At 43.5% G+C, this 16,398-nt stretch overlaps 4 protein-coding genes across 10 annotated transcripts; 3 read left to right on the top strand and 1 right to left on the bottom strand.

Annotated features, from left to right (window-relative positions):
- The first annotated feature begins 286 nt into the window (after positions 1-286).
- CCT6 (chaperonin containing TCP1 subunit 6) lies at positions 287-2,622 on the top strand. Its single transcript, XM_017158343.3, has 2 exons — positions 287-546; positions 923-2,622. The coding sequence occupies exons 1-2, from the start codon at positions 410-412 to the stop codon at positions 2,385-2,387; spliced, it is 1,602 nt and encodes a 533-aa protein (XP_017013832.1). The 5' UTR covers positions 287-409; the 3' UTR covers positions 2,388-2,622.
- Positions 2,623-2,682: 60 nt separating this feature from the next.
- Dlic (dynein light intermediate chain) lies at positions 2,683-14,377 on the bottom strand. Of its 7 annotated transcripts, none has more exons than XR_011419851.1 (10): positions 14,163-14,377; positions 13,615-13,805; positions 6,602-6,792; positions 6,142-6,542; positions 5,852-6,081; positions 5,679-5,790; positions 5,431-5,616; positions 4,632-4,896; positions 3,323-3,532; positions 2,683-3,206 (listed from the first exon to the last, which is right to left on the bottom strand). XR_011419851.1 is itself a non-coding variant. In XM_070219341.1 (9 exons), the coding sequence occupies exons 2-9, from the start codon at positions 13,704-13,706 to the stop codon at positions 3,480-3,482; spliced, it is 1,530 nt and encodes a 509-aa protein (XP_070075442.1). In that variant the 5' UTR covers positions 13,707-13,805; positions 14,067-14,377; the 3' UTR covers positions 2,683-3,479. The 7 variants fall into 7 exon arrangements, 5 of the variants coding, with proteins under 5 accessions (XP_070075442.1, XP_070075443.1, XP_070075441.1 ...); XR_011419852.1 differs by having other exon boundaries at positions 2,683-3,203; XM_070219341.1 differs by having other exon boundaries at positions 2,683-3,532; positions 14,067-14,377.
- On the top strand, positions 8,926-12,103 carry LOC108068632 (armadillo repeat-containing protein 2). The gene is made up of 7 exons (XM_017158317.3): positions 8,926-9,317; positions 9,384-9,582; positions 9,738-9,875; positions 9,933-10,543; positions 10,601-10,784; positions 10,872-11,102; positions 11,163-12,103. The coding sequence occupies exons 1-7, from the start codon at positions 8,926-8,928 to the stop codon at positions 11,985-11,987; spliced, it is 2,580 nt and encodes an 859-aa protein (XP_017013806.2). The 3' UTR covers positions 11,988-12,103.
- A 167-nt stretch (positions 14,378-14,544) lies between the features above and the next one.
- Positions 14,545-16,145, top strand: rtv (QVR superfamily protein rtv). The gene is made up of 2 exons (XM_017158315.3): positions 14,545-14,698; positions 15,636-16,145. Exons 1-2 carry the CDS (start codon positions 14,638-14,640, stop codon positions 16,025-16,027), a joined length of 453 nt encoding a protein of 150 aa, XP_017013804.2. The 5' UTR covers positions 14,545-14,637; the 3' UTR covers positions 16,028-16,145.
- The last annotated feature ends 253 nt before the right edge of the window (positions 16,146-16,398 follow it).

Below are 16,398 nucleotides of genomic sequence, written 5' to 3'. Positions count from 1 at the left end.
AAATCTTTTTAAATTTAGAAAAAATCGAAAAGGGAAAACAATAAACATTTGCAAAATATCTAATATGTATAATAAAATATTGAATATTTATATTTAAGATACCTTTATTAAAATTTAACTGTTGATTTGTTTCAAAACTCATCAGCAATGCCTGACAATTGAAATTGTTTGGAAAATATCAAGCAATAAACAAATTGGGGAATACCCTTATTAAAAAAACAATCGGCCGGACTCCCCCATATCGATACATCGATAGTTTGTGTCAACTCGAAGAGCAGAGCTTAGTTTTCGCTGGTCCGGCAACTCTTGTCATCTGATTTTCGGCTTTTGGCTCAGCGTGTTTCGTTTGTGCCGATTTTTTGATTTAATTCGCCCAATAAGTAATACCAGTGTTTAACCGAGAGACGCGATGGCTTCGATTAGCTTGTTGAACCCCAAGGCCGAGTTCGCCCGCGCCGCCCAGGCCCTGGCCATCAACATCAGTGCGGCCAAGGGCCTGCAGGATGTGATGCGCACCAATTTGGGACCCAAGGGCACAGTGAAGATGTAAGTGACTGAACCGGGCCTCTATTGGTCTTTAATATAGTTTGCGAGCCCAGTTTTAGTCAAACTGTGAGTTAATAGGCATAAAAACATGCATTTTGGCCACAGCTGCGGCTATGGCAAGTTTGAGGTTAGGGCCGAGCCTAAGCGGCATGCGTCATCGCAAGAGAGGGAAAGAGAGGGAATGTTGCAAGAAAAGCTTGCAATTACAGTTATTTCTAATTTTTATAAGGAATTAAAAGTAGGATGTTAAATAATAGTTATTATTTTAGTGAGAAAGATATATATCAACCTCTGAGTGATTCAGCAAGCGAGAGAAAAACAGGCGTGACTCGCCACTCACGTGAATATGTACTAAATTCCAGAAACTTCTTTGCAGGTTGGTCTCCGGCGCCGGCGACATCAAGATCACCAAGGACGGCAACGTGCTGCTCCACGAGATGCAGATCCAGCACCCCACCGCCTCCATGATCGCCAGGGCCAGCACTGCCCAGGATGACTCCACTGGCGACGGGACCACCACCACGGTGATGCTCATCGGCGAGCTGCTCAAGCAGGCGGACATCTATCTGTCCGAGGGCCTGCATCCGCGCATCATGACCGAGGGCTTCGAGAAGGCCCGCGACAAGGCGCTGGAGGTGCTCGACCAGGTCAAGGTGCCCGTGGAGATCAACAAGAAGAGCCTGGTGGAGGTGGCCAACACGAGCCTGAAGACCAAGGTGCATCCCGCCCTGGCCGATCTGCTCACCGACGTTTGCGTGGACGCCGTGCTGACCATTGCCAGTGCGGACAAGTCCAAGCCCGTGGATCTGCACATGGTGGAGCTGATGGAGATGCAGCACAAGACGGACACCGATACGCAGCTGGTGCGCGGCCTGGTCATGGACCACGGTGCCCGCCATCCGGACATGCCCAAGCGCCTGGAGAACGCCTACATCCTGACGGCCAACGTGTCGCTGGAGTACGAGAAGGCCGAGGTCAACTCGGGCTTCTTCTACAAGACCGCCGAGGAGCGCGAGGCCTTTGTGCGCGCCGAGCGCGACTTCATTGACCAGCGCGTGAAGAAGGTCATCGAGCTGAAGCGCTCTGTGTGCGATGGCACCGACAAGAGCTTCGTGCTGATCAACCAGAAGGGCATCGACCCCATCTCCCTGGACGCTTTGGCCAAGGAGGGCATTCTGGCCCTGCGTCGCGCCAAGCGGCGCAACATGGAGCGTTTGGCCTTGGCCTGCGGCGGCACAGCCATGAACTCCTTCGACGACCTGCAGGAGGAGCACCTGGGCTACGCCGGCGTGGTCTACGAGCATGTGCTGGGCGAGAACAAGTACACCTTCGTGGAGGACTGCAAGAATCCGCTCTCGGTGACGATTCTGATTAAGGGTCCCAACAAGCACACGATCACCCAGATCAAGGACGCCATTCGGGACGGTCTAAGGGCCATTAACAACACCATTGCGGACAAGGCTCTGGTGCCCGGAGCTGGGGCCTTTGAGGTGCGCGCCTACAACGAGCTGGTCGCCTTCAAGGAGACCATCAAGGGCAAGTCCCGCCTGGCCGTGCAGGCCTTTGCCGATGCCCTGCTGGTCATCCCCAAGACGCTGGCCGTCAACAGCGGCTACGATGCCCAGGACACCATCGTCAAGCTGACCGTCGAGGATCGCCTCAGTCCCGAACTGGTCGGCCTCGACCTCGCCACCGGCGAGCCCATGAAGCCCGTCGATCTGGGCGTCTACGACAACTACATCGTCAAGAAGCAGATCCTCAACTCGTGCTCGATCATCGCCAGCAACCTGCTCCTTGTCGACGAGGTCATGCGTGCGGGCATGACGAGCCTCAAGGGTTAGACCTTGTTTCACCCGATTCATTCGCTATAACCAAGTTAATGCACCCGCGTCTCCTAAAACACCACAACTGGAAGAAACACACTCGGAATAGTTGCGGCTGCGAGTATTCACAAACAAATCTAAAATCATACACAGCCCTATAATTATCGCTAATGTATTTTCTATTTTTATTGCCACTAATGTTTACTTACTACAAACCATTGGTTTAAAAATAAAAACTAAAATCGAAACTTAACTCCAATTTAAAATGATGTTTTTCGGTCGAAAATCCGATTCGGGGGTTTCTGTAACTTGATTTTTCACAGCTAAACTAATAAGTTAATCCCCGTCAATTTCTGACTTAATTTTTTTTTTTTTATGTTTTCCGAAAGAATGAAATTAAATTTAAACAAACAATTTCGTTGAAAAATTTAAACTTCAGTTATTTCTAATCCAATCCCCCTTCAAAATAAAACAACTGTTTCAGTAATTTAATTTTTTTTGTGTTTTTGGAAAATTTTATTTAAATTATTTCACTTTTTTGTTGCAGTTTTTGACGCTGATTTGATGCCTATATTTTTTTGGGTTTTAATTTACATTAATTTATATTTGTGTGTGTTTTTCAGCTTTGTTCTTTGTTGGGAGTTTTCGAATACCGATCAATTTGTTTAAATAATTCGCTTGCACAATATTTTTAATTTGCTCTGATTTAAATATATATATAATGTTATACAATATATTTCATATAATTATTTTGTATTTATACATAAAAATAGTTTCTGTAGCACATTTTAATTTTTCGTTTTTATTTTCTGGTTTATCAAATTTTTGTGGTTGCTTCTGACGACACACGGCAAAGAGCGAGAGGCAAAGAGTGGGACAGAAAGAAAAGAAATAGATTAGGGGTTTAAGAAAGCTGTGGAAATTAAATCTCCCGATGAGAAGAGCATACATACATTTGGTGGAATACATATGGCAAAAAGAAAGCGTCTTCTCGATTCGAATAAATCATAATAAAATAGAATATAAATCGCCTGGGCCGAACAGCTCTATTATCTTGATTTCTTGATTCAGACACGCTCGGTATTAAAATGGCTTAAATAAAAACTTCCTTTAAAATGGAGACGTACAGCTGTCTCGTTTCTTGAGCGGATAACGACGGAGGTCTACATTAAAATCGAGGGGATTAGGATTTAAAATTAATTACAATGGGTTTCGTTGGTTGGTTGGTTGGTTGGTTGGTGAACAAAAGCAAAAAACGCAAATCGTGGGTTAACTAAAAATGAACACACGACAAGGGAGCTCCTCGATTTCTCCCGGCATAAATACTAATATAAACGTTTCGCCTGCCGAATCAACACAAGTGTGAGTGGGTGTGTAGTTAATTAATATAATTAAAAAGTACATACAAGCTAGGCGAATACCATCCTCATTGCGGGGAGCTTGGACTGTTTGAATCTCTCGTTTGCCTGCCGTTTGTTAATTACACTTTACGGCGCTTTAAATAATTTATTATACAAATGTGTCTGTGGACCCGCGAACGAAAAAAAAAAAGAAGCTACTTCACATTATCCTTATCCTTATTATCCTCTCGCTCGCCAGGACCCTTTACACACATGCAGCTGCGCAGGGAGAGGAGTACAGTATGCCTCGCAGATCTTTTCCTCAAATAGAAAACCTTTTTGCTAAGCTAAGCCATTAAGTGGCGAATGTCTCTTTATCATTTATCATTTCTCATTTCTAGTTTTCGTTTTCGTTTTGTTTTCCTTTTGTTTCATTTCCTATCGAAAGTTTTTGAGTATGCCGCAGGAGGCTCGTAAAAAGAACTCATCACATGAGTTCCAGGAAGATTTTAGAAGTTTATGAAAAATCTCTGGGCCTTGAACAGTTTTTGGGGGCGCTGGAAAATGGAATTTCTAAGCTCAACGGGGATTTGAATCATTTACAAAAGTTCTCTTGGTAAATAATCGCATTTCTGGCCTAACAATTCAAGAGCTTCCTTCTCCTTATAAATACTAATGCCCCTGATAAAAACTGATATTAGCCTGCACAGCAACTTGCAGACCATTGAATGATCCCACAGCTGCTCCAAATTGTGGTCTCCCACTGGTCCTGCGTTCTCTACGAGTCCCTGCCCTTCGCTTGATGCTTAAATAACGTTTTCATGATGTTCTGGTTCTGTTGTTGCTGCTGCTGCCGCCGCCGCTGGTGTTTCGCTGTGGTGTCTGTGTGGCTGCTGACTGCTGACTACGGCTCAACACTCACTCTGCGACATGTCGATCTCCTTCTTCACGCTGCGCGACAATCGATCCAGCTCGGCGGCCGCATCCGTGCGCACGGCCAGCTTCTCGGGCGTCATCATTGCATCCGTTCCGCCGTTGGCCGTGCGGCCTCCCGGTCCCGCCGGACTGCCAGCTCCGCCGGGGCCGCCGCCCGCCGGACTGCCGGACTTTTTGTGTAGCAGCGAGTTGAAGAAGTTGGCCAGAACGCCCTCGGCGCCGGGCGTGGCTGGCGTCAGTTTGGGATCAATCTGGAGAGGGGTTACGACAGAGTTAGAATTGATTTGTTTTATTTTTTAATTTTTTAAATATTTTAATTTTTTAAAATCACACTTTAACAGTTATTTTCTGATTTGTAAAGTAAAACTCAAAGAATATCTGTTATTTCTTGAGTTTTATAATAAAAGTTGACAAATAACAGTTATTCCTCGTGATCAAAAATAAAACTCAAACTTGATTTATGGCAATTTTGTGGGTAAAATAAATTTACAAAAAATGTAGTTATAAAATATGCGCGATAGCCTTTTTTAACAAATTTTTAGTAAGTTATATAAAACACGGTTAGCATGTTTTTTTTCAATTATTAAATTTTTTCAAAAATGTCAAGGCAATAACTGTTATACATAAAAATCAAAAAATAAAAATCATGACGGATTTGTAAACTACAATGGCTAATAAAAATAGTGGTGTATTTAAAAAAATGTCAGGACCCTTCTAAGTAAGGTTAAGAAAAATATACAATAATAGTTATTTTCGATCCCTGTTTTTTAATATATTTAACCCACCTTCTTGGGCGAACTCTGTCCCGTGGTGCCGGGCGTTCGGGGTCCGCTCTTGTTGCTGCCCACGCCCTGCGATCGCAGCGGCGATTCCCCGCGCACCTGGTCGCCCTGCTTGAGGATCTCCTGCTGGCGAGCCAGGAAGGCCTGCTCGTCCTCCGTCTGCACTTCTGCCTCGCGATTGGAAACCGCCTGGGGAATGGAAACCACCTCGATTACTCTGGATCCTTAAAAGGGTCTTTAGATAGACATACCTTTCTAGTTGGCGGCGATTTGATGATGTCTGTGTAGGGATTCTCGGCCTTGACTCCGTGCATGTTCTCGTACAGAATACTAATCTTTTTCAGGCTATCCCAGCCAGCCGGACTGAAAGTAGACATAGGTTATAGGTATATTCTTTCAAACAGAGAGAGCAGAAAACACCCACATGAGTACCGCATCCTTCTCAACGACTAGCGCTGGCGTACGGAATGGCAGACCATAAATTCGATGCGTCAGATATTTGTAGAGGAGATCACAGTTTTTGTCTTCTTTGACGCTCGTGTAGAAGAGCGAGGTGCCGTGCCGCAGGCAGAAGTTGCGTATCCACTGCTGGATGAAGTCGAAGTGCTCGTCGCGATACTCGTACTCCTTCTCCAAAGTGGTCATGTAGTCCGTCTGTGGGTGAAAATTAAATTATTAGCTTTAAATTAAATTAAAATAAAATATATAACTAACCTTTGTGACCACCACCACGATGTCCAGGCCCAGATTTGTAATTAGTGCGTCCTCCGTCAGCGGCAGCAGGTCGTCCTCGTCGATCGAGTTGTTGCGCATCGTCCGCTTGACCGGGGAGCCCGGATCCAGGTCGTCGCCCACCTCGCAGTAGCTCTGCCACGTGGTGGCCAGCCGCTGGCGGGCCGCCTCCTTCTCTTTGGCCTCCAGCTGCAGGCTCTCGATGTGCTGGCCGAGTACCTTGATCCAGTGATTCAGCTGCTCCAGCCAGCCCCACGGCTGCGTCATCGAAACGGTGAGGATGACGAGGGTGTGTGCATAGTTCGTTTCATTGAGCGCATAGTGCAGCAGGTTTGTGTGTCCTGGATCGCCGTCCAGGACCCAAACGCCCAAACGCGTCATGTCTGAAAGATAATAAATATATATAATATAATTCATGCAAATGCCGCATCTGATCATTTACCGTCTCTGTACTCGTCCTTCACATCGATGTAGGCATACTCCAGGCCGGAACCCTTCTTCGGATCCTCGACGCCCTGCAGTTTGGCTATGAGTGTGGTCTTTCCGGTGGCATTGTCGCCTAATACTAGTACAGATTTGTTTGATGGAAGTTTTGTGCTGCCCTGTGTTTGTACTTCATTCAATATCGCCGACCTGTAGGGAAAAAAGGTGGTTAGTTGACGGTAGATATACTGGGAACAAGAAAGGAATTTAATTTGAAATTCTGTAATATTAAAAAAAGTAATATCTCAGAGTAGAAGAATACAATAAAAACCAACGGAGTTATAATTTTTTAGCTATTAGCTTCCCATTCATTTTTCAATCGTTCCTAAGGCAAGGAAAACAGGTGATTAGTAAAAGCCAGATAAACGAGGAACAAGAAGGGAAGCTTATATTCCTGAAATATTCCTGAAATATTAAAAAAAAGTCATATCCCAAAATAGGAGATAATGCAATAAAAACCAAAGGAGTTATAATATGTTACCTATTAACTTCCCATTCATTTTTAGATCATTTGATAAAATTAAATTCGAAATTCCGAATTATGGAAAAAATGTTATTCCCAAGCGTAGGAGGTTATAGGTCAAAAAACCTCAAATTAAATATTTTTTCGATTCTTTTTAAGGGAGTTATAAGAAATATGTAATATATATTTAGCTAAAAAATGTCATACTTTTTTGAATTGTATAAATATTTGAGACAAATAAAACCTAGAACAGTATTAAAATTATTTCAATGGGCTTAGATCCTAACTTCCGACTTCTTGGAGCTGTGCGAATTATACGCATTATATAGCTTTTCCGCTGACACACCGAAATCGAATTCAGGTCAGAGCTCCGTCATTCATCCACATTTCCCTTTTCGCAACATTCCGCCATCAAGTTAATTGGCGGACCCCCCTATATAGTATATATAGAAACGCCTCTCATATTTCCCAGCCCACGGTTCGTGCTCAATTTTAGTGTTTTGGAACTGCGTCAATATTTGATATGGTTTTGCATGCGATTTTCAAACGTCGCAGCAATGTCTGCAATTCAATTAGACCAATTAAATAATTTTCAATTGATGTGGAATGGAATAGTTGTGCTCGTCCAAAAAAAAAAAATCATCCTGGCGGACAGACAGCTCGGACAGAATGTCCGTCCTGGCAGCCAGGACATGCAAATTGACCCACAGGTCCCGCACCCCGCACCCCTCCGCACCCCTCATCTCCAGAGTTCTCCATGGGACTATGGGGAATATCGATTGCCAGGCACTTTCCAGTTCTTTTCGATTGTTTTGTTTTGGTCGGTTCCTTTATTGAATGCGGCGCTTTCTCATTTGCCTGTGAAAAAGGCACAGTGGTTCGGAGTGCCACAAAAATATGACTTGTTCAGATTGGTAAAAATTATTCTTAATAACTTTTTAAGATTTTTGTATTAAGTTTTTTACTTTTCGTTTTGTGGTCATTTTCAAAATCTTGCCCTTTTACCATTTTGTTTCACATTATTTTAGCTTATAAAAGTAATTAAATAATGGAAATTAAATAATGGAAATGTGTTTACCAAAAATCAATTTTCTGTTACCGATTCCCCTAAGCCATTAAATTTCACATCCTTTTTTTATATAATTTTCCTAACCTTTAAGTAATGGAAATGTATTAAACAAAAATCAGTTTTCTTTTATGGCTATTATCTGTCCTTAAAAATACTTCTAAATAATAAATCAAAAAAAAAAATCGACTTATTCCTAATGAAAAATAAACTTCCCTCTCTATTTTTACAATTCCCCTTAACAACCCATTAAACTTCACATCCATTTCCATATAATTTTCCTAACCTTTAAATAATGGAAATGTATTAAAAAAAACAGTTTTCTTTTATGGCTATCATCTGTCCTTAAAAATACTTCTAATTAATAAATCAAAAAAAAAAAATCCCCTAAAAACCCATTAAATTTCCAATACTTTTCCATATAATTTTTCCAACCTTTCCCTATGCGTTGACCCACTTCAAGGGAAAATCCACCTGCGCCCCACTGTGCGGTGGTAAACGAACGTTTTAACGTTCTCCATTTGGTGGTGGCTAGTTGGCTGGCGGACTCCTTCGAAGGGGCGGCGATGGTGCAGGAGGAGGAGGAGTGGTTCCCCGTTGGCATGGTGCACGCGAAAAAGCCAAACGAAAGGTAAATTTTCCAGGCAAACTCCTGGCTGCCATCGAGGAGTCCGCAGAGAACAATTGGTCGCGCTGGTTGAGAGCTGAATATTTTCCAAATATTAGAAAAAATTGCAGCACACGGCTATCAAAGATGAGTTTGCTTTTGAGGCGACGTTCACGCAGCGAGACGCGTCCTCAGGAGATTCCCGCGGAGAAGGCCAAGCAGCCGGAGGCGGAGAGACAGCAGGCGAAGCAGCACCAAGTGCGCCATCATTATCCGCATGCCAGTGAGCAGAATCTGAACAAATTGGGCCTGGTTTCTAGTTCTAGTGGCTCCACTGGCGGAATGGGCAGGCGCAAGACATCGGCAGAGCTGATAAGCGAGGCCAAGCTGTTCCTGGGCGAATCCGTGGGCGCCGCTCCCATGATGGCCACCGGTGGAGCTCGTTTGGTCAGCACCCGTCGACCCATTACGCCCCGCGAATCCGGCAGGGTTTTGTACGGCAAAGTGGCCCTCGCAGGACGCCCACCGAGCGCTTTCTCGTAGGTTATCCTTAGAGTTCCTTGTATACATATGAAGGGATTTAAATTTATTTCATTCCCTTACAGCATGCGGTATCTGCAGAACGAGAAACCATCCACGCCCCGCCAGCTGCCGGCTTTGTCTGGCTCCGGACCCGCCGCACCCATGCCCACCAGGAACGGAGCTCTGCTCTGCCAGTCCAGCACTGAGACCCTGATTGAGCTGCTCAAGCAGCATCGTGGCCTAAAGGATTGCAGCGATGAGACAGTGCAGCACATAAATGCGGCAAGTTGTGGTCATTTCATGGGTTTTAATTCTTCCATTTAAATGTTTTTCCATCTGCATTTCACCATTTTGCTCAATAGTTAGTGAAATTATAGCTTGGTGTCTTAACATTCCATTCAAATCAGTTCTAATAAACGCCATTTCCTCAATTTCAGATCCTCCAGGAGCTCTACACGCGCGTGAGAAAGCAGGAGCGCAGCTTCAAGCGTGGCTTCATCCTGGGCGGACTCTATGGTTTGGTGGAATGCAGTTCGCCACGTGTTCTCTTGGCCGTGGCTCGTGTGGTCTTGGCCGTGAGTTATCATCCTCCTGTGAAATATACTTTCTATTTTCCCTTATTTATTTTCTAGCTCCGAGTCACGGGCAGCAACCTCACAGGTGCCTGCAAGCTGATCTTCAAGGTGGCCAGGCACGAGCAGCATGATGCTCTGTTCCACGAACACGACGTCCTCGAGCTGCTCATCGATGGCCTGGGACACGCGTCGCCCTTGGACGAGCCGGAGGCCTGCATTTATGCCTACGGCTGCATACGCTTCCTGACCGCCAGCAGTGCCCAGGAGCGCGACGATGCCCTCAACCGCAATTGGATTGGTCTGGAGGGCACTGGCGAGCTGTCTATTCCCGCCCTATCGGCCATTTCGTCGGCGCTTTCCCCGCGGAAACTGACGGGCCAGCAGACGTTGGTTTCCCGCCTGGCTCGCCACGGCGCCGTGGAGCTGATGATCCTGCACCTGCAGATGCTGAACGAGGCGGGGGCCACCAAGAGGCTCCAGGGGCCGCCGCTTCACACGCTCTATCAACTGTCGGCCGCCATGAGAGCTTTGGCGGATGTTTCCCAACAGCAGCAGCAGCAGCAGAGCCTGCAGCTCCAGTTGCAGCTGGCCTGTCCGCATCTCATCCGGGCGGCCGAGGTCTCCATGGGCGAACTGGAGGTGCAGGCCAATGTGGTGCGCACGCTGAGGTGGCTATATAAGTTAAGGAATTCTTTCTGGCTTTCATTAATCTTATCCATTCCCAGCGTTCTTTCCGAGGACTCCGATTGCTGTGAGACGCTGCACAACTATGCGGCCAGGATTGGCCTGCTCCTGGGTCCTTCCTGCGCCGGCGGCGGGCAGTGCGGTGAGCGTCTCCTGGCGGTGCTCAGTCGCCTGGGCTATATGCTGGGCAATATACTGGCCAAACACGAATCGGCGCGCATTCAGGTGGGTTCCTTGACAAGAATAACCAATAGTTTGGTTTGAATATTAGCTTTTTTAAATTTAAATGATATACTTATGTTATTTTCCCAGTACTTTCACAACGATGTGGCCATGGAGTATCTGCTGAATGTCCTGGAGCAGCTCAACGAACGTTCGCCCGTTAGTGTGGCTCTCTTGGATGCCCAAATCAAGTTGATACGCGTGGTGGCCAATATGAGTGTGAATCCCGAGGTGGGCGCCGGTTTGGGCAATGTCCGTTCCCTGGGCGCCGTTCTCCTGCAGCTGCTGAGCAAAACCAGCGCAGAGTTGGCCAAGAAGAAGGTGGGTTCTTAACCCTTAACCCCTAATCCTCTCCAGAAACTCATGCTGCTTTCGTTTTAGACGGCGGAACAACAGGAGCTGCTGCACGCCACCTTGGGAGCCCTGCACAATCTGTGTTTCTATCAGGACAAACAGGCAGTGGTGCATCCTTTGGCCGAGGGATCCCTTCAGAGCCTCATTGACGACCTGTCCGCTTCGTTGGCCAGTGTTTTAAGCAACTGTGCGGCGTCAGTGACCAAAGTGGAGTTGTCCCGCGTGCTGGGCAATCTGACGAGGAACGAGCGAGCTCGTCGCTGCTTCTGTGCCGCCGGAGGATTGCCGCTGATGGTGCAGCAACTGACGAAGCAGGCGTCTGGCCAGGATTACGAGCTGCGCACCTGTGCCATTGGGGTCCTGGTCAATCTGCTGGGCGATGGTGAGCAGCGAGGTCCTTTTCTGCAGCTCCGAGGGGCGGAACTGCTGTCCCTGCTGCTGCGCGGAGCCCTGGAGCAGGAGGATTGGTTCCTGGCCAATATCGTTTGCCAGGCCCTCTGGAATCTCCTCATCGACGGCCAGTGTGCGGCCAATCTCTGCCAGAGCGGCAATATCCTCGATGAAGTGAGCGATTTGCTGGCCGATTATCTCGATGAGGAGCGATTACTGCCCGGCGATAACGATAACGAAGAGGACGATCCGGAGAGGGAACAGGAGAATGTGGAGGCGACGGAAACGGAAACAGATCCAGATCCAGATCCTGAGGCCCACGATGCTTTGTGGGAGGATTTCGCCCTGGTGGCCACCGATTTGCTGGAACGCATCCAAAACAACTTTGATAGACAGCAGCAATCGCAGACATTGGTTGTCGATAACGAAGACGATAACGACGTATTCATCGAGGAAATGTAGTAACAGAGTTCGTTCGATAGTTTATAGTGTTTCTATGTGTTTACCTATCTATTATTCGATAAATATCTTTAACCAAATAATCAGAGCCAATTAAAAATGTTTGAAAATACTCTTGATACGGGGGATATTATTTCCGATTAATGCTAAAATTACAAACATTAAATGCCGACAGTTTTATGATTCGAAAATATCAATATCGTTTGGTAATGACCCCCTAAAACATAAACAATGATGACGATTTCTGTTCAAAAAAGAACTGTAAAAGCGAACAAGTTCCTGCTGTTTCAAGACACTAAGCTACAAACTTTGGATTTGGATTGAACTGGGTCAGAATATAATACTAGATTATATTACGGATTATATACGTTTTTAAAAAATAATTATTAGTGATTATGTGCAGAAAAACATTTGTGAAATCCTATATACCGAATCGGTATTACCGATTGGATATCAATAATGCTTTGTTGAACAAGTTTTTATTGTCCAGGTGGGATTTCATTCCGCTTTCACCTGATTCTCTGAAATATGGCGAATTAATCATAGCGCCTTATTCCAGTAAAATTTATATACTTGATTTTTAAAAATATTTAAATTTCGAATACTAAATAGAAAACTTTTAGATGATAAGTCTATTCATTTTAAGAAAATACCCATTTAGTGATATATTTTAGGGGAATTCAAGGTGTGAATTTTTTTTTTTAAAACAGCTGTTATTACTTTTGCAGGTGTTTTCCCCGAATTGTGTTAACTAGTGCCGTTTAAACCAAACGACATATTCAAGTGATGACAACATCGTTGGCACACACACACACACACACCAGCGGAAACCAATACACGCAGGTCTTAAAGCCAAGTTTGGATTCCAATTGGCAGCCCATTAAGCTGGGCTTTATTCATAAGTATGAGTCTAGAAAATTGATAAAGCCAGAAAAAGGTGCCCTCGATTTGTTTCTTTTTTGTTTGGTGAATTTATGAATCATCCCCGCACATTGTTGCTCTTTTTTCGCCCTCTCCCTAGCTATTTTCCTCTCTGTTTTTCCCTCTGGGCGTCTTTATCCCTCTTTCCTCATTCTCTTTTTCGTGTTTTTGTAATATTACTTATCTACGCATTTTGTTTATTAATGTATATTGGCAAAAGCTCTCAAATAGTTGGTTAATAATTTGAGGTTAAGTACGGAAATATGGGTAGAAAAAAAGAAATGACAACATGCGAATGAAATCAGCTGGTTTTTGGCTCTAGAAAAAAAAATCAGGGAGTTGCCGGCAGGTAAAAAATATTAATAAATAATATATTGAAATATTCGGACAACAAATGGAATAAAAATATTAGTTACCAACGGCTAGAAATTATAGATAACAGTGGTGGCAAAAATCAGCTAGCAAACGTCATCTATAGAAAGTTATCAAAAAAGTTAACTTTTCGGATTCTCTTTTTGTGTGGTCTAATTACAGTGCACTTTGCATCTTTTAAGGTGCTCTAAATAATATAATATATTTGTGATTTTTCTACCTATTGAAGCTCTTTAAACTATATTTTAGGGACCCCAATATTTGTGTTTCCATTGATTTCTATATTTTTTGAGGGCTTTTTCTTAGCATTAATTCTTGAGACTGCCGGTGCACTCACCATAGGTTCTCCTTTTCCGCGGCCGCATCCTTTTTCTTGGTGGTGAAGGATGATGTCAGCGCATTCGTTTGCGTCCCACTGTCCAGTGCCATGTTGTTGTTGTTGTTGTTGTTGTTGTTGCTGCTGCAGTACTCCTATTGGAACGCTCTCCACTCCTGCTCGGGTCCAATTGGGAATCGGGATGTGCTGCGCTGCGTGCGAGGGAGGGAGACGGGAGATGAGAAACAGTTGGCAAACAAAAACAAACACATGCGCGACAGAGCGAGACGGCTGCCAGGTGTCGGCTGCATATGATTTTGCAGTCTATTTAAATAATTTTACTTTATTTGTTTATGGCGCTGCAAGGTTGCACTTTTCTTCTTATTTTTTTGTTTTTCCCTGCGTGTGTCACCGCTCTCTCGCTCTCGCTCTGTCCGTCTTTCTCGCTTTTTGTTGCTTTAGTTACGACGCACAGCTGCTGACAAATTCGAATTCGCAAATTTTTTTCTCTTCTCTCTCTTTTCCGTCTTTCTTTTTTGGGTTGCCCACTTTTTTCCTTTCGTACGTACGCAGTTTCTCACGCTCTTCGCTCTCCGGTGAAAACTCGCGGCCCTGGATTTTCACGCACGTCCGCTGGGCCTCCTTTCGATCGCTCCAATTGTGGCCGACAAAAAATAACAAAAAAATATCAACGCGAGCGAGGAAATTCAGTTTTTTCGCTGGGAAAAAATATTTTGTACGACAGGAGCAGTGTGACCGTGCGGTAGTGGTGGAGCAGCGATGGATCGATGTTTTGGGGTCATCGGTGTTTGATCGCCTATCGATTAATCGGCCATCCCCATCCCATAAACGGTCATACCAAATTAGAGAGTACACACACCTATCGCTTGTTTTTTTGGCCATCTCTAGTTTCCAACTGGAATACTATCGCCTGGTAATACTATCTCACGGTATTTTATTTACGGTCTGCCTTGATCTTAACATTTATATTTTTTACTTTACCACCAGTTGTTTTGTATATAGTTAATATTTAAAGTCGGGAACATGCAATCCACTAGCCTTTTTCTGGCTGTGATTTTCCTTATAAGTTTTGTCCAAATCGATGGTGAGTTCGTGTTCCCGTTGAAGTCTTTTGTTTCAGTTGTGTGTTTTGCATTGGTGTGCGTGCTTTCACACGGGGAAAACGGCCAAAATCAGTTAACAAAATAAAGCGGTCAAATTGATTATAAATTGACTTATTTTCTGTGCAAATCTGCATTTTTAGCTTATTTTAAGAAATTCTTATTTTGTATGTATTCATTTAATTTTAGCTTTTATATAATTTTTTGTATTTCTTTTTGGTATGAAAAAAGTAAAACTAAAAACTTAATGACTCAGTGTAAAAATGAATCGGATTGCTCTCTTAAAAATACATTCAAGTAAACAAACATGGATTATTTTCTCCAATTATAATCGCAATTTAATTATAATTACATTTCTTTTATAAATAATATCAATTTAATTTTATATAAGGAAAAGGAACGCTCTCATGTGTTTCTAAAATAACTACTAACATAACATATCATATATTTATTTTTTGTTTTTATGTAATTAAATATAATTTACACCGCACACAAAATCGAATAGCTACGATATTGATTTATATAATCCTTTCACAATTACAATAAATTACAGTTTTTTTTTAATATTAAATATATTAAGTAAAACATGTTCCTTTTTCTTTGGAAATGTGTAATTTTTTATTTAGATATTATTTATTTAAAACGTTTAGTTTCTAACTTATCACCCATTGTTTAAAAAGTTTTATATATTTAACCTCCGCACACAAAATCGAATAGCTACGACACTGATTTATATAATCCTTTCACAATACCAATAAAATCCAGTTTTTTTAATATAACATATTTTAATTAAAATATATTTATTTTTCTTTGGAAATGTGTAATTTTTTATTTAGATATTCGTTATTTAAAACGTTTATTTTCTAACCTATCATATCATATTATTTATTAAAGTTTGTTTGATTTCCTATCCGCTTTCAGGCCTCCTGCGTCGCTGCTACCAGTGCCGATCCCGCGGGGATCTGGGCAGCTGCAAGGACCCGTTCGCCTTCAACGCGACGGACGTGGAGCAGGAGCCCGGGGTGGCGGCCATTCCCTGCGCCAGCGGCTGGTGCGGCAAGGTGATCGAGGGCGGCGGCACCTATGCCATCGACGACTACGACCTGGCCATCCAGCGGATGTGCGTGCAGCGCGGTCCGGACGACAACATGGACCGCTGCGCGGACACCATCTACAACTACAAGAAGGTGTACATGTGCTTCTGCCAGGGCGACCTGTGCAACGGAACGAGCAGCTGGTCCAGTGCGCCTCCGATGATCCTCCTCCTAATGCTGCCTTTAATCGGCGGATTGATTAAGTGTTTCCGAGCCTAGACTGCTTTTTTGGCCTTTGGCCTGCAATGTATATACATTTTATAATACTCAATCAACACGAAATGCAATACTTTCAATTCGAAAATAAAAACCTTTTTTTGTTAATATTTAAAATGTATTTTCTGGCTTCGCTTTAGAATTTATTTGTTATATTTTAAGGGCACTTGAAAGGTTTTCCTTTTGGATAAAAATATTTTTAAAATATAAAGTAAAAAAAAGAATTTCTTATTCGACAATTAGTAATTTTCTATATTTTTTCGCTCATTAAAACAACAAAATAATATATTATATAGGTAGTATTTTTATTATTTCTACCTACTTACATATGTAATTACCTTTAATATAGCAGAAATGAAAAAGAAAACCACGCC

The sequence above is a fragment of the Drosophila takahashii genome, chromosome X, assembly GCF_030179915.1.
Source record: "Drosophila takahashii strain IR98-3 E-12201 chromosome X, DtakHiC1v2, whole genome shotgun sequence".
Taxonomy (NCBI): domain Eukaryota; kingdom Metazoa; phylum Arthropoda; class Insecta; order Diptera; family Drosophilidae; genus Drosophila; species Drosophila takahashii.
This window is presented reverse-complemented; position numbering and strand designations above follow the sequence as displayed.

Bases quoted from the DNA above. Each gene is read 5' to 3' on its own strand.
- CCT6 (XM_017158343.3), top strand. From the start codon at position 410: ATGGCTTCGATTAGCTTGTTGAACCCCAAGGCCGAGTTCGCCCGCGCC. The intron at 547-922 runs GTAAGTGACTGA...ACTTCTTTGCAG, and splicing joins CCCAAGGGCACAGTGAAGAT to GTTGGTCTCCGGCGCCGGCG.
- LOC108068632 (XM_017158317.3), top strand. From the start codon at position 8,926: ATGAGTTTGCTTTTGAGGCGACGTTCACGCAGCGAGACGCGTCCTCAG. The intron at 9,318-9,383 runs GTAGGTTATCCT...ATTCCCTTACAG, and splicing joins CGCCCACCGAGCGCTTTCTC to CATGCGGTATCTGCAGAACG. The intron at 10,785-10,871 runs GTGGGTTCCTTG...TTATTTTCCCAG, and splicing joins ACGAATCGGCGCGCATTCAG to TACTTTCACAACGATGTGGC.
- Dlic (XM_070219341.1), bottom strand. From the start codon at position 13,706: ATGGCACTGGACAGTGGGACGCAAACGAATGCGCTGACATCATCCTTC. The intron at 6,793-13,614 runs GTGAGTGCACCG...TTTTCCCTACAG, and splicing joins GCGGAAAAGGAGAACCTATG to GTCGGCGATATTGAATGAAG. The intron at 5,791-5,851 runs GTGGGTGTTTTC...GTCTACTTTCAG, and splicing joins GAGAAGGATGCGGTACTCAT to TCCGGCTGGCTGGGATAGCC.
- rtv (XM_017158315.3), top strand. From the start codon at position 14,638: ATGCAATCCACTAGCCTTTTTCTGGCTGTGATTTTCCTTATAAGTTTT. The intron at 14,699-15,635 runs GTGAGTTCGTGT...ATCCGCTTTCAG, and splicing joins AAGTTTTGTCCAAATCGATG to GCCTCCTGCGTCGCTGCTAC.